Source organism: Microtus oregoni, unplaced genomic scaffold (genome assembly GCF_018167655.1).
Source record: "Microtus oregoni isolate MIOR12 unplaced genomic scaffold, Mior012 000005F_ref0000423, whole genome shotgun sequence".
Classification (NCBI taxonomy): domain Eukaryota; kingdom Metazoa; phylum Chordata; class Mammalia; order Rodentia; family Cricetidae; genus Microtus; species Microtus oregoni.
Genome location: NW_024543064.1, coordinates 4,488,223 through 4,506,461, shown reverse-complemented (window position 1 = coordinate 4,506,461; position 18,239 = coordinate 4,488,223). Strand labels below are relative to the sequence as shown.

At 55.9% G+C, this 18,239-nt stretch overlaps 2 protein-coding genes across 15 annotated transcripts in view; both read left to right on the top strand.

The window, feature by feature from the left end:
- The window catches only part of Plekhg5 (pleckstrin homology and RhoGEF domain containing G5), a 32,997-nt gene extending 20,313 nt beyond the window's left edge, over positions 1 to 12,684 (top strand). For 5 of the 11 annotated variants that reach the window (XM_041651341.1, XM_041651349.1, XM_041651350.1 and 2 more), the window contains 19 exons: positions 2,394 to 2,493; positions 2,837 to 2,897; positions 3,200 to 3,291; positions 4,185 to 4,321; positions 4,604 to 4,752; positions 6,090 to 6,299; positions 6,376 to 6,567; positions 6,825 to 6,920; positions 7,551 to 7,601; positions 7,711 to 7,860; positions 8,320 to 8,430; positions 8,530 to 8,679; positions 8,762 to 8,899; positions 9,011 to 9,130; positions 10,034 to 10,166; positions 10,251 to 10,366; positions 10,446 to 10,627; positions 11,247 to 12,011; positions 12,280 to 12,683. In XM_041651341.1, the coding sequence (XP_041507275.1) occupies positions 2,394 to 2,493; positions 2,837 to 2,897; positions 3,200 to 3,291; positions 4,185 to 4,321; positions 4,604 to 4,752; positions 6,090 to 6,299; positions 6,376 to 6,567; positions 6,825 to 6,920; positions 7,551 to 7,601; positions 7,711 to 7,860; positions 8,320 to 8,430; positions 8,530 to 8,679; positions 8,762 to 8,899; positions 9,011 to 9,130; positions 10,034 to 10,166; positions 10,251 to 10,366; positions 10,446 to 10,627; positions 11,247 to 12,011; positions 12,280 to 12,289 (2,963 nt within the window). In that variant the 3' untranslated portion in view covers positions 12,290 to 12,683. Of the gene's footprint in view, positions 1 to 2,393; positions 2,494 to 2,836; positions 2,898 to 3,199; positions 3,292 to 4,184; positions 4,322 to 4,603; positions 4,753 to 6,089; positions 6,300 to 6,375; positions 6,568 to 6,824; positions 6,921 to 7,550; positions 7,602 to 7,710; positions 7,861 to 8,319; positions 8,431 to 8,529; positions 8,680 to 8,761; positions 8,900 to 9,010; positions 9,131 to 10,033; positions 10,167 to 10,250; positions 10,367 to 10,445; positions 10,628 to 11,246; positions 12,016 to 12,279 lie in introns of those variants that run through there. The other 6 variants (XM_041651342.1, XM_041651345.1, XM_041651348.1 and 3 more) reach the window with 4 other exon arrangements.
- A 185-nt stretch (positions 12,685 to 12,869) lies between these two features.
- On the top strand, positions 12,870 to 18,032 carry Tnfrsf25 (TNF receptor superfamily member 25). 4 transcript variants are annotated; one of them, XM_041651355.1, is made up of 8 exons: positions 12,870 to 13,982; positions 14,176 to 14,310; positions 14,610 to 14,762; positions 15,695 to 15,754; positions 15,954 to 16,049; positions 16,258 to 16,295; positions 16,715 to 16,898; positions 17,051 to 18,032. In XM_041651355.1, the coding sequence occupies exons 1-8, from the start codon at positions 13,787 to 13,789 to the stop codon at positions 17,377 to 17,379; spliced, it is 1,191 nt and encodes a 396-aa protein (XP_041507289.1). In that variant the 5' UTR covers positions 12,870 to 13,786; the 3' UTR covers positions 17,380 to 18,032. The 4 variants fall into 4 exon arrangements, with proteins under 4 accessions (XP_041507289.1, XP_041507287.1, XP_041507288.1 ...); XM_041651353.1 differs by having other exon boundaries at positions 15,951 to 16,049; XM_041651354.1 differs by having other exon boundaries at positions 15,695 to 15,757; positions 15,951 to 16,049; positions 16,261 to 16,295.
- Positions 18,033 to 18,239: the final 207 nt, after the last annotated feature.

Genomic DNA, 18,239 nt, shown 5'->3' with positions numbered 1-18,239 from the left:
GCACAGCCACTTCCCCCACAGGAACTGTACTGTCTGCCAGATGAGTCTGGTCTGCATACTGTCTAGCTGCTGACTGAATCCTACTTGGCTCTTCAGGAGTGAGAGTAGAAGCTTGGATGACACAGTAGCCATGCCAGGTTAGATCGTAGGCCTGGCACAGATAACAAAACTCTTTAATATAAGCAGAAGGATTAGCAGAAAAGGAACCCAGCCGCTTTTCCATCTGAGAGATATCTGGAAGAGAAAATGGAATATGGGCAGAATTTTGGTGACCTGGTATGGGAGGAGACAGGGGAGGGATGGGCGGGGCTAGCCCAGTGCGCATAGGGGGTCCAAGGGTTGGGAGATGCTGAGGAGGGGGCTGGAGGGAGGTTGGTGGGTAAGGGGACAGTTGATCTTGAACTTCCGTTTAGCTAGTGAGGGAGTAGGTGAGGGCAGGGTAGGAAAGGAATGTGGAGAATGTAGCTCCTCAGGAGGGGGGTGGGTAGTGAGGGTTCAAGCGGGGGAGGTGCCAGTGCCTCTGGTTGCATGGTCCAGCTGGAATTGTCAGGGTCTCAATTCCCAGATGACCGGCAATTTGGAGGCGCCGCAAGACACTGGCTACTGAGGGAGGGGCGAGAACGCAGAGCCCAGACACTGGAGAGTTCTGTCCACTTGTCCCCACGGCGGCGACAAAAATTTTCTAAGTCCCGGAGGACGGTAAGCTCAAGGTTTCCCTCTGGTGGCCAATGTGTCTCATTGTCAAGATAGTATTGAGGCCAAATCTTAGTGCATAGAGAAATTAGCCGTTCGAGACAGATTGTATCAGACAGTCCCAATTTATAATGATTTTGTAAGAGGGCTGGAGAGATGGCTCAGAGGTTAAGAGCATTGCCTGCTCTTCCAAAGGTCCTGAGTTCAATTCCCAGCAACCACATGGTGGCTCACAACCATCTGTAATGAGGTCTGGTGCCCTCTTCTGGCCTGCACCACAGACAGAATGTTTTACAAAATAAATATTAAAAAAAAAAGATTTTGTAAGAGGCATCCCAGGGCGATAGCGGATCTGGCTTAGAATTGTAAGCGCCCATTTTAAAAGTCTATGCCCAATTGTGTGGCTTGAGACTAATACAGCGGCCGGGCGGAGGTGGTGCACTCTTTTAATCCCAGCACTCAGGAGGCAGAGGCAGGTGAGTTCGAGGCCAGCCTGGTCTACAAGGGCTAGTTCCAGAACAGGCTTGAAAGCTACAGAGAAACCCTGTCTCGAAAAACTTTAAAAAAATACTTAAAAAAAAAAAAAAGCTCTTAGACCAGAACGGGGCTGTTAAAATTGAATGCCAGGCATCCCTAAAACAAACAAAATCCACCTCAGCTTTCAGTCAGCTTCCACCGCTTGGGTCACGCTCTGGATATGACCCGCGTCTTCCACAAAAGTCGGATAATCGACAAAAGTAAACATTAATGGGTTCCCCAAAACCCTATAGCATGGACAAAAAAAAAGGACTCACCAAGACACAGCCGCTGTAGCCTGGCACAGAGATCTGGGGGGGGGGGGTGCGGATGGACAAGGGTGCTTTCAACACGTGGCTGTGGGCCACGGGAAAGGTTGCCCTCACCCCGTGGACCTCCAAGATGTTAGGAATATTTTCTAATGCGAGCTGTCTGCCGACGCAAAATAATCCCAATCAAGCCAAATCAAACCATATGAAATTAAAAGATATCCAGGTTTAATTGGACTCCTGAGCTCTCGGGTGGCCCTGAGGGGAACCGAAAAGCTGCCAACTTTACCAATGGGAGGAGTCTTAAATAGCCTGGGGGAGTGGTTTTGACCTTTCTGGGGAGGGGTCAAGCTTTGGCGGGCTACCTTGACCCTCCTCAGGGAGGGACCAAGGTTCAAGGGGCACAAGGGAGGGGCCTCCAAAGATGGATCCTGGGTTTTACACTCACCTGCTGAATAGACTGGCTCTGGAAGACACCCAGTCTGACTGTCACCTTTCCCAGCTGGTTAGAGACACAAAGGGACTCTCCACTCCTCCAGGGCTCCTGGGACTTCAGGTGTGATTGTGGTAGAGGGGGGAGGGGAGGCCTAAAAGGAAGATCTATGGATTTGGTCCCTGTCGGAGACAGCCTCCAGAGGCATGGCTTTCTTATCCTCGTGCTGTAGAAAGGTAACTGAGGCTACAGGTGGGTTTGTATTTGGAGTGGGGCATCACTGGTATGTCATCCAAAGGCTTGTGGTCCTTCAGGGTCTGGGGAAATAGATAATAACGAACATCCCATTCTTGGCAGAACTGAAGGGCCTGAGCCGCTGGGGAGCTCCAGGCTCTGCCTTTGGAAGAGGCCGATTTCAGGGTTAAGGATGGACCATAGAGGGAGCGGGGTCAGGTTATAACCCCTGCTCCCTTTCTTCAAAGGTTCTGTCCTGGCCCGGAATGTCTCCACCCGCTCCTGTCCCCCACGCACTAGCCCTGCTGCAGATCTGGAGGAAGAGGAGGACTGTGTGGATGGAAGAGGGTAGGTGTGGTCTGTGAACAAAGCATCACCATAGGAGTGAGACCAGGGACCACACACTTCAGTGTCCTTCTCCAGAGATGATGGTTGATCCCTCTGCACCCCTGCCTTGCCTTGTTCTAGAGGAAACGACCCTTGCTCAGGCCAACACGCCTGGTTGGCTCATCCTGACTAGTTAACCATTGTGTGTGATTCCCTTGATGGCCACCAGAGGGCAGACAGTCCCACAGAGGCAGCCTGGTAGAATGCATCCAAATTAACTTCCTAGTGATCAAGGGTGGGAGAGTCCCACTTACATCCACACTGGGAAGGACCCACCTGCACCTCAACATCTGCCTCCCTACAGGGACCGGAAGAGCACCGGCCTAAAGATCTCCAAGAAGAAAGCAAGAAGGAGGCACACAGATGTAAGGAGCCAGGAGGGCCATGCTCCCAGAAAACCCCCTTCTCTTCCAGGCCTTTTCTTTCCCTGAGTTTAGTCTCCCTGCTGAGAACTCCAGCCAGAGATGGGGGTCTAGATGAGCTCAGAGCTGCCTGCATATCCCAGATGCGATGGGGGCGGGGGCGGGTTGGAACTCCTTGGGCCGGTGGAACTCTGGGAGTAAGAGTAGGACCGGGGAGCCCCTGTTGGGATTTATCTGGACCACAGGATGTGTCAGGTAAGCAGTGGGGTGGCCGTGGAGATGCTAACAGATACATGTACCCTCAGGACCCAAGCAAGGAGTGTTTCACTTTGAAATTTGACCTCAACGTGGACATTGAAACAGAAATTGTGCCAGCCATGAAGAAGAAGTCACTGGGGTAGGGCCTGAGGAGGAAGTGGGGGTAGGACAGATGGAGTTCCTTTGTCAAGGCTCCTGGCGCGCGTGCGTGTGTGTGTGCGCGTGTGTGTGTGTGTGCAAGCATCTGCCTGCCTGCGTCTCTCTGTGTGTATACGTGTGTCTATGCACTCCCATGTATGTGCACACCCTTCCTGTGGGCAGACCCATGTGGATGTGACACGGTCACGAGGCTCACCTGTGCACTCTAATCCTGACTGTACAGCTGTGCCCGAGAGGGACCTGTAAGGCCCTGGGGCGGGTGTCTGTACCTCCATGTGTGCCCGAGAGGGACCTGTAAAGCCCTGGGGACAGGTGTTTGTACCTGAGTGTGTGCCCAAGAGAGACCTCTAAGTCCCTGGGGGCGGGTGTCTATACCTGCGTGTGTGCCTAAGAGAGACCTCTAAGTCCCTGAGGGCGGGTGTCTGTACCTGCATGTGTGCCCAAGAGAGACCTCTAAGTCCCTGGGGGCGGGTGTCTATACCTGCGTGTGTGCCTAAGAGAGACCTCTAAGTCCCTGGGGGCGGGTGTCTATACCTGCGTGTGTGCCCAAGAGGACCTGTAAGGCCCTGGGGGCGGGTGTCTGTACCTGCGTGTGTGCCTAAGAGAGACCTCTAAGACCCTGGGGGCAGGTGTCTATACCTGCGTGTGTGCCCAAGAGGGACCTCTAAGACCCTGGGGGCGGGTGTCTATACCTGCGTGTGTGCCCAAGAGGACCTGTAAGGCCCTGGGGGCGGGTGTCTGTACCTGCGTGTGAGATGCTGTGCCTGCTGCGTTTTGTGTTTTTATTGGGGAGGTGGCTGGAACTGTGTCTGTGGATGGGCTGGGGAGTCACATGATCGCTCCCTTAAAACATGCATTTCTTCCTGGGGGCAGGGAGGTGCTCCTGCCTGTGTTCGAAAGGAAAGGCATCGCACTGGGTAAAGTGGATATCTACCTGGACCAGTCCAACACACCTCTGTCCCTCACATTTGAGGCCTACCGGTTTGGAGGACACTACCTGAGGGTCAAAGGTGAGCAGAGCAGCAGGCTCCAGGGCCAGCTAGCTGGGTGGGGTGTTTGGGGCTTGTTGGGGCCTCCAAGCTGTGGAGTCTTTCCTGGGCTCAGGTTCCCATTGGCCATGCTCCTGAACAGACTCATTAACATACAGGTGTCTTTGCTGGGTTGGCAGGGTGGGGCTTCCAGGGAGGGTAGTGAGGCCTAGACAGGAATCCTCAGGGGAAAGAGGACTAGGGCCTCTGTGCCTCCTGTGCTTGGGCACTGAGGGCATCTTGCGCTTCCACATGCCATGCTAGCCAAGCCGGGAGATGAAGGCAAAGTGGAACTGGGAGTGAAGGACTCCAAGTCCCTCAGTCTGCCCATCCTGAGGCCCACAGGAGCTGGGCCACCTGTATCGGAGCGTGTGGACCCTCAGAACCGCCGAGAGAACAGTCTGGACATCTTGGTGAGCAGGAGGGCCTGTCGGGACGGATGTAGGGCAGGAAACCTCCTAAGGAAGAGTCATGTTGGACTCTCCTCGGCATCTCTCTTGGGGCTTGGGTCCCATTTCTGCAAGGTGTGGTTGGCTGTGAGAACAGGGGTCTCTCTCTGTATGTAACTGGTCTAGATGGTGGGTTTTGTCTCTGTTCTAGTGCCCAGGGAGTCAGAGGACGTGGGGTATGTTATCTGTAGGGCAGGAAGAATGAGGTTTCCCAACAGCATGTTTGTGTTGGGAAGTCAGAATACGTTACCCACTGGGTATGAATGTTTCGTGGGTTTTGTCCCTTTTCTTTTCTGTTGTTCTGTCTGTCCATCCATCCATCCATCTATCTTTCTATCTATGTCTGTCTGTCTGTCTATCTCTATCTATCTATCTATCTATCTATCTATCTATCTATCTATCTATCTATTTTTGAGACAGGGTATCATTGTGTATCCTTGCCTGTCCCTGGAACTTATTATATAGTGGAGGCTGACTTCAAACTCACAGAGATCACACTGGCTCTGCCTCCCAGGAGATTAAAGGCATGTACCACCACTCCTGGCTCTTTCAGAGATTCTCTCTCTCCTCTCTCTCTCTCTCTCTCTCTCTCTCTCTCTCTCTCTTTCAAGATAGGGTTTCTCTGTGTAGCTTTGGCGTCTGTCCTGGTGCTCACTCCATAGGCCAGGCTGGCCTCAAACTCACAGAGATCTCCCTGCCTCTGCCTCCCAAGTGCTGGGATTAAAGGTGTGCACCACCACTGCCCGGTGAGCATTTAAATTTTTTAGGATTTTTTTTCTTTTACTTTATGTGTATGAGGGCTTTGCTTATGTATGTATGTGTGCCACATACATTCAGCGTCCTTGGAGGCCGTGATAGAGCATTAGATCCCCAGGAACTGTTATTACAGTTGCCAGATACCGTGTAGGTGATGGGAACCAAACCCAGGCCCTCCACAAGAGCAGCCAGTGTTCTTTGTTCTTGCTCTTAACTGCTGAACCATCTCTTCAGCACCAATGGAACCTTTTGAAGCTCTTGCTTGTGGGGGCTTCTTAGAGAGAGAGAGAGAGTGTGTGTGTGTGTGTGTGTGTGTGTGTGTGTAACCCTGAGTTTCTTCCTACCTGTTCCCTGCTTATGGCTGGGTGGCCTGGGGCAGTAGTTGGGGTGAATCTGTGTCTGGACATCTGGTCTCAGGGGAGGTGGTACCCTGGGTCAAGGATGCAGAGACACTTCTGCCTGCGTGGTTGATTTGTGTTCCGGAAGCCCCAGTGTGGAGCTGTGGGGCTAGTGGGAGCTGCGCTTGACCATTCCTCCCTGGCCAGGCCCCTGGCCGCCGTCGCAAGAACATGTCTGAGTTCCTGGGGGAGACGAGCATCCCGGGGCAGGAGCCCTCCACGCCTTCCAGCTGTTCTCTGCCTCTTGGCAGCAGTGGAGGCACCGGCGGTGGGAGCAGCGAGAGCTGGAAGAACCGGGCAGCCAGTCGCTTCAGCGGTTTCTTCAGCTCCAGCCCCAGCACCAGTGCCTTTGGGCGGGTATGTGGCGCCAAGGGCTCAGGGCAGAGCAGCTAACCGACCCTGACCCTAACCCTGGCCCTGGGTCTCCTTCCAGGAAGTGGACAAGATGGAACAGCTGGAGGGCAAACTGCATGCCTACAGCCTCTTCGGGCTACCCCGGATGCCCAGGAGGCTGCGTTTTGACCATGACTCCTGGGAGGAGGAGGAAGAGGATGAGGATGAAGATGAAGATAACTCAAGCCTGAGGCTGGAGGACAGCTGGAGGGAGCTCATTGATGGGCATGAGGTGGGTGTAGCTGGGGGAGGTGGGTGTAGCTGGGGAAAGGGGGCTGTTTGGCTGTGTTGTGGTAGAGGAAGCCCACTATAGTGGCGCTATCTTGGGTGTCTTGACAGTCGCAATCCAAATGATGGGGATGCCTCGCCTTCCGGATCTCTGTGTTCCTGTCAAGAAAATGAGGACGTTGTGTGCAGGGTTGCCCACCCTCCGTGACTGTCCCCACACATCCTAGGCTACTGGCTAACCTGTCCTGCCCCTCCCTCTAGAAGCTGACCCGGCGGCAGTGCCACCAACAGGAGGCAGTGTGGGAACTCCTGCATACAGAAGTCTCCTACATCCGGAAGCTGCGTGTGATCACCAACGTGAGTGTGGGACCCGGGTGCAGAGGCCAGCTGAGTGTACCCTCGGCTAAGCAGGGTGGTTACCTGAAGGTGGTTGAAAGCAGGGAAATCAAAGGGCTCCAGGCTGCATCCTGGGTGTGGATTTCTGAGGTGTCTGGGAGGTGGGGCGGGGGGGGGGGGGGGGGGGGGGGGGGGGAGGCGGGGACGGGACGGGACATCAGTCTTGCCGGCCAGGTGAAGCTGACTTATCCTTGGTGAGGCCCTAGCTGTTCAACGGTTGTTTCTGAACACCTGCTATCTGTCAAGTCGCCAGGAACAAAGAGTGGATAGGCACTTAGGGGATTTAAACAAGGGAGGGCGAGCACCTGCCCTGGAGGGAGGAGGAACCAGGGCAGAGGTGACCCAGAACCTTCCAGGTTTGCTGAGAAACCATTCTCCCCAGCTCTCCTCCTGGTGGGAACAGTCAGGGTGACCCCTCCCCCCAGTTAGACCATGCTTGGTTTGGCCCTTCTGGGTCTGGCGATCCAGACACCCTCTTTCTCTCTAGCTGCTTAAGGGCCTTAGGGGGAAGGGGTAATTAAGAGTCTGGGTAGGGCCTCAGGGCTGGGAACCCCACCCCTACCCCTGCTGCAGCGTCCCCTCCCCCTACAGCTGTTCCTGTGCTGTCTTCTTAACCTGCAAGAGTCGGGGCTCCTGTGTGAGGTGCGACCTGGCCTGGGGCGGCGTCGGGGGAGGTACGGGGCAGGGGCGGGGTTAGCAGGGAGGAGTGGGTGGGACGGGGCGGAGCCGACCCGCGCCTGTGTTCGTCTAGGTGGAGGTTGAACGCTTGTTCAGCAACATCCCTGAGATTGTGCGGCTGCACCGCAGGCTGTGGGGCAGCGTGATGGTGCCGGTGCTGGAGAAGGCGCGGCGCACGCGGGCGCTGTTGCAGCCTGGGGACTTTCTCAAAGGCTTCAAGATGGTATGGGCAAGCCGGGCGATAGTGGCGCACGCCTTTAATCCCAGCACTCAGGAGGCAGAGGCAGGCGGGTCTCTGTGAGTTCGAGACCAGCCTGGTCTACAGAACTAGTTCCAGGACAGGCTCCAAAGCCACAGAGAAACCCTGTCGCGAAAAACCAAAAAAAAACAAAAACAAAAACAGATGGTATGGGCAGGGACACTGAAAATCCCCCAGGGCTAGATCCTGTCTGTCTGTCCATTCCCTCTAGTTCCCACTAACCCTAATCCCAGGCTAACTCTGTGGCCAAGAGAGGAAGTAGTGCGTGTTGGTGACCTGGGTTTGAGTCCTTGCCACCCGATTGTGGGTGGTATCTTTGAGACTTAGTATCCTGTCCTGGAAACCCCTCCGGGGTGGTATGGGAAGCCCCTGGGGCCCCTGAAATCCTGAAGTAACAGGTGCTGTGGTTCTGCCCCGGACCAGTTCGGCTCGCTCTTCAAGCCATACATCCGATACTGTATGGAGGAGGAGGGCTGTATGGAATACATGCGTGGCCTGCTGCGCGACAACGACCTGTTCCGCGCCTATGTCACGGTGAGGGTCTGGAGCTCTGGGTGCAGGACCTTGGGCACAGCTGGGTAGGCGGGGCCTGAGGGGGCGAGGTTAAGCCTGAGCTCCGCCCCCGCTCTACAGTGGGCTGAGAAGCACCAGCAGTGTCAGCGCCTGAAGCTGAGTGACATGTTGGCCAAGCCCCACCAGCGGCTCACCAAATACCCACTGCTACTCAAGTCAGTGCTGAGGAAGACGGATGAGCCGCGCGCCAAGGAAGCGGTGATCACCATGGTAACTCGAATTATGAACATACCGCCCTCCCAGTCTGTGTCTCTCCCAGATCCTGGCCCTAAACCCCATCGTCTGTCTTCAGATCAGCTCTGTGGAATGCTTCATCCACCACGTGAACACATGCATGCGGCAGCGACAGGAGCGCCAGCGGCTGGCAGGGGTGGTGAGCCGGATTGATGCTTACGAGGTTGTGGAGGGCAGCAATGACGAGGTGGATAAGGTGAGCACCGAGCCTCTAGCTAGTAGAGGGGGTGGTTGCTCTGCAAATCTCCTTTGGGGGCCTCTCAGATTTGACCCTGACCTCCCTGACATCTGCACCCTCCACCTGAAGCTCTTGAAGGAATTTTTGCATCTGGACCTGACCGCACCCATGCCTGGCGCCTCCCCTGAAGAGATTCGGCAGCTGCTGGTGGAAGGGAGCTTGAGGATGAAGGAGGGAAGAGACAGCAAGGTGACCCCAGGACCGCCCTACACCTGAGCCCTTGCCCCGCCCACTCTTACTTTATAGGCACCATCCTTCCTGACTCCCCCTTGGGCCTGAGTCGGTGGCTCATAGCTGCCTAGTTAATTATGTGATAACTGTCCTGGTCTGCTTCTGATAGATGGGATACAACACCGTGGTCAGAAGCAGTTTGGGTAGGAAAACATTTCTTTGGCTTCCATGTCACAGGCCATCCGTGAGGGGAGTCAGGGCAGGAGCTCGAAGCAGAGGTCATGCTGGAAGGATGCCTTCTAGCTTGCTCAGTTTGCTTTCTTATATAGTCCAGGGCCACCTGCCTAGAGATGGCACTGCCTGTGGTGGGCTGGGCCTTCCCACATCAATCATTAATTAAGAAAATGCCCCACAGATTTGTCTACTGGCTAATCTGGAAGTATTTGTCTCAGTTGAGGGTCCCTCTTCCTAGATGACCCTAGCTCATGTCAAACTGACAAAGAAACTAACCAGGGCCATGGTGTTGCACACCTTTAATCCCAGCACTTGGTAGACAGAGGTTCAAGGACAGCTCAGTCTACAGAGCGAGTTCCAGGACAGCCAGGGCAACACAGAAAAACCCTGTCTCTAGAAACAAGAATAACATAGGAATTAACCAGTGCGTTGACCTAAGAACATGTGACAGATGTCACAGCAGAGTTGGTTACCTGCTTAAAATTTACAAAGTATGAAGCTGGGCAGTGGTGGCACATGCCTTTAATCCCAGCACTTGGGAGGCAGAGGCAGAGCGAGTCCCAGGACAGCCAGGACTACACAGAAACCCTGTCTTGAAAATCAACAACAGAAAATGAACAACAGCAGAGGTTTTCAGTGACCTCAGGGTCCTGTTCGTGACCCTACAGCTCTTGCTTCCTGCCACAGATGGATGTGTACTGCTTCCTGTTCACTGATCTGCTCTTGGTGACCAAGGCCGTGAAGAAAGCTGAGAGAACCAAGGTCATCAGGCCACCACTGCTGGTGGACAAGATTGTGTGCCGGGAGCTTCGGGACCCTGGTGAGGAATTCTGGCCCCCTGTTCCTGGTCAAGGGGCTGCCACAGACAAGGGCTCTGATACTAACCTGGCCCTTCCATGACCAGGCTCCTTCCTCCTCATCTACCTGAATGAATTCCACAGTGCTGTGGGGGCCTACACATTCCAGGCCAGCAGCCAGGCCTTATGCCGAAGCTGGGTGGACACTATTTACAATGCCCAGGTGAGAACAGAGTGACAGGTGCAGGGAACTGGGGTCTGCTGCTCACAGCTCATCCTGTGTCTGCCTACTCACTCTGCAGAACCAGCTGCAGCAGCTGCGTGCACAGCTGCGTGCCCAGGAGGAGCATCCAGGCAGCCAGCCCCTGCAGAGCCTGGAAGAGGAGGAGGATGAACAGGAAGAGGAGGGGGAGAGCAGCACCTCGGCCACCAGCTCCCCCACCATCCTGCGAAAGAGCAGCAACAGCCTCAACTCTCAGCACTGGTACGTTTATCCAAGACTACCCGGTAAACTCGAACCTCGTGCTTATAATCCCGGCATTTGAGAACTGAGGCAGGAGGATTATCTCAAGTGTATGGCAGCCTGGGCAACAAAGTGAGACCTTGTCTCAAGAAAGAAAAAAGAGAAAAAGAAGAAGAAAAGAGACAGGTCGACATACAATCTACCCACCAAGCTAAGGTACATGACTTTAATCCCAACATTTGAAAGGTGGAGGCAGGAGGATTGCCAGAAGTTTGAAGCCAACCTGGTCTTTGTAGCGAGCTCTAGGGCTCTACAGCCAGACCAGGTCACACACACACAATAAAGAGCATTCAGTAGGGCCCATCAGGATAAGTGACCCCAGGCAGCCCAGGACATAGGAATTGCCCTCTGAATAGCGTCATGCTATGAACCCAGTGGGACTGTTAGGGGACAGCTCTGTCTCCTACCAGAGTCCAGGCATGGTGGACCCATTGCGTGTCGCTGCCTGCAGCCATGCACAGGTGTCTCGGGTCAGTGACGATAGGACCGGAAGCCCTGACCTCAGAGCCCCTGGTTCTCTAGGCTGCTTTAGGCTTTTTAGGGATCTTCTGGCTGGCTGACTCGCCTTCTGTCTCTACAGTGCCTCAGATGGCTCCACGGAGACCCTGGCCATGCTTGTGGTAGAGCCTGGGGAGACGCTGTCTTCTCCGGAGTTTGACCGTGGTCCCTTCAGCTCCCAGTCGGACGGGACTTCACTTAGCACCACGGCTTCATCCGTCACTCCCACTAGCGAGCTGCTGCCCCTGGGCCCGGTGGACGGCCGCTCTTGTTCCATGGACTCTGCCTATGGCACACTGTCCCCCACTTCTTTGCAAGACTTTGTGGCTCCACCCCCTGTGGTAGAGCCAGTGCCATTGCCCCAGCCCCCGGAGTTACCACAGACCCCCTCACCCTGCCTCCGCCGCCGCACTCCTGTCCAGCTGATCCCTTGTCTGCCCCGCCTGCTCAAGTCCAAATCTGAGGCTAGTCTCTTACAGCTTCTCTCGGGAACTGCCACTTGTGGAGTGCCCCTAGCTCCCAGCCGCAGCCTGTCAGAACTGTGCCTGGTCACCACGGCCCCTGGGGTTAGGACTCGGAGCTCCCTTCAGGAAGGTGGGCCTGGCTGGAATTGCCCAGGGGCTTGTGGCCCTGGCCGTGGCTCTGACTTGTCAGAACCTGAGAACAGAGCCAGCCACTTGACCAGGGGACCTACAGGTTGTGCCAGGAGAGACATGCCTTCAGGGGTTGCTCCCAGGGTGCAGCCTGAGCCTCCCCCAGGAATCTCCGCTCAGCACAGGAAGCTGACCCTGGCCCAGCTCTATCGGATCAGGACCACCCTGCTGCTTAACTCCACGCTCACAGCCTCGTGAGTGGCCCGGCTGGGGGAGGACCGGATGACTCAGTGTGGCGTGGATAGTACTGAGTTTTGGGTGGGTAGTGATGTAGCCATGACTGCGAGCATCAGCGTGGGGATGGAGTGTGAAAAGGAGCTTCAGACCTGCCCCAGCTCCTGTGGACTATCTGTAGTAGGCAGCAGGGAAGGGGTCAAAGGACCATGGGGAAGAGCAGGGTTAACTAAAGCCATCACGTGAATGGCATCAACCAAGGATGGATTTTCTCCCCGCCCCTTACAGAGAGGTGTGAGCGGAAGGAGACCCCAAGGGTGCCACTGACTAAGGGACAGCAGAGAACACTGCCACCTGGGGGTATGGTACCTACTTCACCGCTGCCGCGTGTGCCGGGCAGGATGGCTGCCCATCACCCCGTGGCCAGTTTGCACTTTGCCGGACTGGACTGAATGGAGAAGGACTCTGCCGAGTTCCACCCCTTGCCCAGGCAGCCTCTTTTCCTCTGCTCTTGACATGGCTGGCCCTAACCCTCTGGGCGAGGCTCCCAAGCAGCCCTCCCCCACCACCCTCATTTGGTTGAACTCAGGCTTGCCTCTGAGGCTCGGGCTGGACTCTGTCAAGCTGCGTATTTATTGAGTTTGGCTCTTTTATAAAGACTTGTATATACTCCCCAGGAGAGAGTCCTGTGGTTCTGGAACCAGATCTGTTCCCTGCTCACATGCACTGAGCTGGCTGGGGTGTGTGGGTCCCAGCTGTAGTGGGGCCCCTGTGGAAGATACTGTAAGCTAGTACCCCAAGATCAACTTGTTTCCTGCCACAACCAGGAGGTCACCATTAAATTGGAGCCCCCAGGAAATGCTTCTTGTCCCCGCCCTTGCTGAACCCTTCTAGACGATTCTAGAGGGTATTGCTTAACTCGGGGCTCCATCCATCCCAGGTTCCACACCCAGCTGTTCTGGGAGATGTAGGTCTCTCGCAGATCTTAACTTTTCCCAACCCCATCCCAAATACTCCAGGCCCAGAGAAAAGACACTTGCCCTGGACCCACCTCTAAGAAACGGTTCTCAGGACTGGAGCTAGCCCGAGGGTGGGGTTAGGATGCAACCGTGTCCTATATGGGTTTAGTCAAAGCCTGTGTCAGCTTCCAGTACCTGAAGTGCACCGCACCGCGCCGGGAAGGTCTCTTTCTGGTAGAGAGTCACACCCCCTTAACTGCGGAAGAACCGCAGACCCCACCCTGGCCATCCCCTGAGGCGGGCTTTTCTGGATGGCGCGGGCGGGCAGGCCTGGGCTAGGAACTCGGGCTGGGCTAGTGGGGAAGCCCCGGGCTGCGGGGCCAGAGTAGCACTGAAAGGTCCCAGGCGGTACAGACCGCCATGGAGCCACTGCCACGGGGATACATGAAGGAGGTGAGTGGGATCGAGGGAGGCCTGGAAACAGCCTTGTCCTGCAGCCCAAGAGCTAAGTGTCTATGAAGCCCTCCACTCCGACCTCCCTGAAGGCTGGGTTGCCTCCACCCACCGACCTAGTTAGGTTCGGGCGCGCCCTTCCGCTGAGAGGAAGCACACGCTCCCGCTCCGGGGGAAAGAGGGGTCTGGGGGCCTCTATATCGCAGAAGGCATGAATGGGGGCAGGGTGGCCCTGTCTTGATTGTAGGGGAAGTGGGTGAAGGGCTGACAAGGGACCGCCGTGTGTTGTGCGTGCGTAAGCTGGGTCTGTAGACCGAGAAGGAAACTGGCCCCGCTCCCCCTCCCATGGGCGCCCCATTCTGCCCAGAAGCCTGAGAAAGCAGATGCTAAGGCTCTGGGATGGAGGAGGAGCCTGGGAGCCACCCTGGGGTCAGCAGCCGCATGTTCCCCAGGCTCTCTTGGTGCTACTGTTGCTGCTGCCCACGGGCCAGGGCCAGGGCAGCCCTCCTGGCCCGTGTGACTGTGCCACTGACTCACAGAAGAGGGATGGCCGGTTTTGTTGCAGGGGCTGCCCAAAAGGTAGGTGGCTGGAAGGGTAAAGAGGGCGAAGCAGGGAAAAGGAGGGTGGGGGAGGGTGAGACAGGCTGGGGATGGGGTCCAGGGAGGCTGGGGTGGCAGCCACAGGGGGGAGGCAGGTAGAGAGCCAGAGAGATGGCGAGCAGTGGGAAGCAGGTAGGATGGTTTGACTCTGACATTTGCCTGGGTTCCGCAGGACACTACATGACGGCCCCCTGCACGGAGCCCTGTGGCAACTCCACCTGCCTTCCCTGTCCTCAGGGCACCTTCTTAACCAGGGGAAACCACTTTAAGACTGACTGCACCCGCTGCCAAGCCTGTGATGAAGGGGGTGAGGGGCCTGCCCAGGGCGCAGGGGGCTCTTGCGGACAGGCCATTCAGAAAGCTGGCTTGGGCCCAACCTGTGGGTGTGAGGTCCCTGTGTTCAGTCCACTCCATGGCCACCATGTATTCTGCTTCCAAATGTTCTTCTCCTTTCCCCTGTGGCCTTCCTGTTTCACATGCCGTGGCCTCTGGTCCACTATGAACTGCCTACTTCTCTACCTGTGGGGCTAGCTAGTACCTCCTTCTCTCTGTGGAGGTCAGTAGCCTGAACACACCCACGTTCCCATATTCCTGAACCCCTGACAGCTTTCCAAGTGATCCTGGAGAACTGTTCAGCCGTGTCGGATACCCGCTGTGGCTGCCAGTCAGGCCGGCGTGTCTGCTCCATCCAGCCATGCGGGGAAAGTTCGCCCTTGTCTTGCCTCCCATGTTCAGATTGCACTGCTCCCCCAACCCTCGGTGAGTACCCCAAGTACTCCATCCCATCCTGGGCTGTCTACCCTTAAGACCTTTCTCTCTCTCTCTCTCTCTCTCTCTCTCTCTCTCTTTCTTTCTTTATTTTTGAGACAGGGTTTCTCTGTGTAGCCCTGGCTGTCCTGGAATTCACTTTGTAGACCAGGCTGGCCTTGAACTCACAGAGATCCACCTGCCTCTGCCTCCTGAGTGCTGGGATTAAAGGTATGCACCACCATCCCTCCAGCTCCCCTAAACCCTTTTCTTTCATCTCCCTCCTCTCCTGCCCTGAAACAAACCATCTCTTGGTCTTCAGGGCTCAATTAACATGCCCTGAGTAGGAGGCTGGGAGCAGGGTGGGGACTTTGGGGACAGAGCTACTGGTTTAGAGATGGTTAAAGATGTAGGTGGGGGCAGCTTGGCTGGGCCATGGAAGTGACATTTCAGACAACAGGCTGGTAAAAGGTTGTGCAGATACATAATAGGGTATATCGTCACCTCTGTCACAGTGTCCCTTAGACCTTCTGCCCTCCTATTGGTTACAAGCTCCGCGGCTTGCACTGAGACTGGATTTGCCTCTTGAGATCTCAAGTTTTCCCTCTGAGCATGAGGGTGCTGTGCTGCCTTCCCAGAGCTGTAATAAGGGGAAGGCACCTTACTGGCTCAACCGTTTGCTTATCTGCTACCTACCTCACAGACACTAATTCTAGGTGTGAGGACCACTCAGGAACTTAAGATGCAAACCTCCCATTCTTGTGGATCTAGCTGGACGCTCAAGAGTGATGGTTGATATTAGTGACCCAAGTGACATTTCAGTGATGCTCAGGGAATGGACGACGGAATAAGGCTCACAGAATAGACACCCCCACCTCCTAAAAGATGGGGAAGGTACCAGGCAGTCCTGGGTAGCCTTCAGTCCTGCCCCACTCCCTTTGCAGGGATTTTTGCAGGATCTGTCCCGATGCCTACACAACAGCCTGTGCCTGGAAGTGGAGTAGGTGGTAACTCTAGTGGGAAGGCTGGGGGGGAGGGGCCAGTGTGGGAGGAGGTGGCTGCAGGCTGGGGGGAGGGGCCAGTGTAGAGAGGGGGTGGCTGCAGGCTGGGGGGGAGGGACCAGTGTGGGGAGGGCGTGGCTGCAGGCTGGGATGGAGGGGATGGCTGCTGGCTGGCACTCACCAGTTACTGTTTTCACAGTAGTTTGGGTCCAGGTGCTTCTAGGGACCTCATTCCTGCTTGGGGCCACCCTGATCTGTTCATATTACCGACGCCAGCCTTGCAAGCCTATGGTTCCTGGTAAGTCCATACATGAACTGCACACATGTGTTACCAGAGACATGGGGTAAAGTTAGGTAGGTACTCTAGAGCCCCTGGAACTCTGTGCAGAAGGGAGTATGAGGTGCAAAGGGACTCAAGATGCCTGGACTGGCACCTAAGTCCAGGGGCCTTGGCTGCTGCTGACATGGCGTGTCTGTCTCTGTCTGTCTGTCTCTCTCTCTCTCAGCAGACACAACTGAGATGGAGACCCTGACCTCACCACAGGTAATTATCTCAGGACTGGGAAGCTTCTGGAATTAGGAGAGTTACAGTCCTTAGTGCTCTGTATGGTTGCTAGCACAGATTAGACTTAACAGACCAGTGCTGTCATCTGTCAAAGAGCTGAGTTATCAGTGACAGGACCAGCTACAGCACCCGCTCTCAAGTGACTGCCCCCTCGAGTCAGACAAGTGCCCTAGGCCTAACATTGAGAGGATGAACAACTCCAAAGGATTTGCTGGGCCACAGGAGTGTGTGTGTGTGTGTGTGTGTGTGTGTGTGCGCGCGCACGCACGCACGCGCACCCAGAGCCTAGGGGAGGCAGTTCTGCCTCCTGAGCCAGAGAATGGCCACCCCTGGGCAGAAGCTAGCAAAGGGGCCTGTTTAGACACACATGACTGACTTGGTGCCTCTCCCCACTCCAGACTACCCATCCCTCAGCCTCAGACAGTGCCCACACCGTCCTGGCACCCCAAGGCAGTACTGGAAAAGTCTGCACCACTGTCCAGTTGGTAGGCAACAGCTGGACCCCTGGTTTATCCCACACTCAGGAGATGGCCTGCAACCAGGTTCCACAGCCCTGGAATCAGTCGCCAAACAGAACTCTTGGTAAGTGATTGAAGTGGCTAAGGAAGGCCTGACTCCCTCATACCAAGTCCAAGGTGGACTTCCTGTCCTCACTGAGTAGTATCTGGCCTGCCCAAAGAAGTCCATTAGGCCTCCTCGTGGAAAGCTACTTCACTTCCCTGACCCCACCTCAGGCCTTCCTCTGGCACCTCCGCTCTCGCCAGCGCCCCCCGCAGGCTCGCCAGCTGCTATGCTCCAGCCTGGCCCGCAGCTCTATGATGTGATGGATGCAGTCCCAGCACGACGGTGGAAGGAGTTCGTGCGCACACTGGGGCTGCGGGAGGCAGAAATTGAGGCCGTGGAGGTGGAGATCTGCCGCTTCCGAGACCAACAGTATGAGATGCTCAAGCGCTGGCGCCAGCAGCAACCTGCAGGCCTGGGTGCCATCTATGCGGCCCTGGAGCGCATGGGGTTGGAAGGCTGTGCCGAGGACCTGCGCAGCCGTCTGCAGCACGGCCCGTGATGTGAGACCCACCAGTCACGTTGTCATTCTAGTGACCCTCGCAGGAGCCTTAAGTATCGTTACTTACGCGTGTAGACATTTTATGTCATTTATTACCCCCCTAACACGGTCCTGCGTAGCAGCACCGGCTGGCCTCGCCCCTGCTTACCTGCCCTATGGAGCTCCAGCTAAGGGAAGCGAAGCGTCATGGAGAAATGTCAAGAGGGGCCAAATGATCAGTTGCACAACTGTCTATCAACCTGAGTTTGGAGTTGGTATTAAATATCTTAAATAGTTTCTTGGTGTTTCAGTGGGGCTGGGGCTGTTGAGTGGCGCTTTAGTTCCCTTTGTTTCCCTGGGCGTTGAGTTGGCTAGGGGTCCTGACGCCTCGGGAACTGGGGAGCGCAATGGAAACCAGTGGTCTTCGTGGCTCCTATATCAACCCCTCCTGTATCCGCCACGACCCAGTGGCCCCAGGAGAAAGTCACTAAGCCGGCGAGTGAGAGTGAATGAGAGCCACAGTTGGCGGATAGAGGTTTAATAGGGGAAGGAAACGGGTGGGGTATGGGGTCAGGAATAGTTGCGGCTCCAGGTGCAGGGTCCCTGACCCTCCACTTACACCACTGGGGCAGTGAAACGGTCAGGGGAGCGCGAAGGTCCTGGCTGGGGGCTGGGAGGGCTTGACTGGGGTAGGGGGTTAAGATGGGGCCCCTTGGGAGCGGTGGCTCCGCCCCGACAGGCAAGTTTCATCGGTTCTGGTAAACAAATGACTGAGAGGAAACCCTCACCGGGGATGAGAAATGCAGCCTGGCCTTGGCTAGCGCAGATCTGGGTCGTGGAGGGAGGAAAACCCCTTCCCCGAGCTCGGGGTCTGTCTCCAC

Excerpts from the sequence above, each read along its gene's own strand:
- Tnfrsf25 (XM_041651352.1), top strand. The coding sequence starts at position 13,787 with ATGCTAAGGCTCTGGGATGGAGGAGGAGCCTGGGAGCCACCCTGGGGT. Across the intron at positions 13,983-14,175 it reads TTGCAGGGGCTGCCCAAAAG|GACACTACATGACGGCCCCC; the intron begins GTAGGTGGCTGG and ends TGGGTTCCGCAG. Across the intron at positions 14,763-15,694 it reads CACTGCTCCCCCAACCCTCG|GGATTTTTGCAGGATCTGTC; the intron begins GTGAGTACCCCA and ends CTCCCTTTGCAG.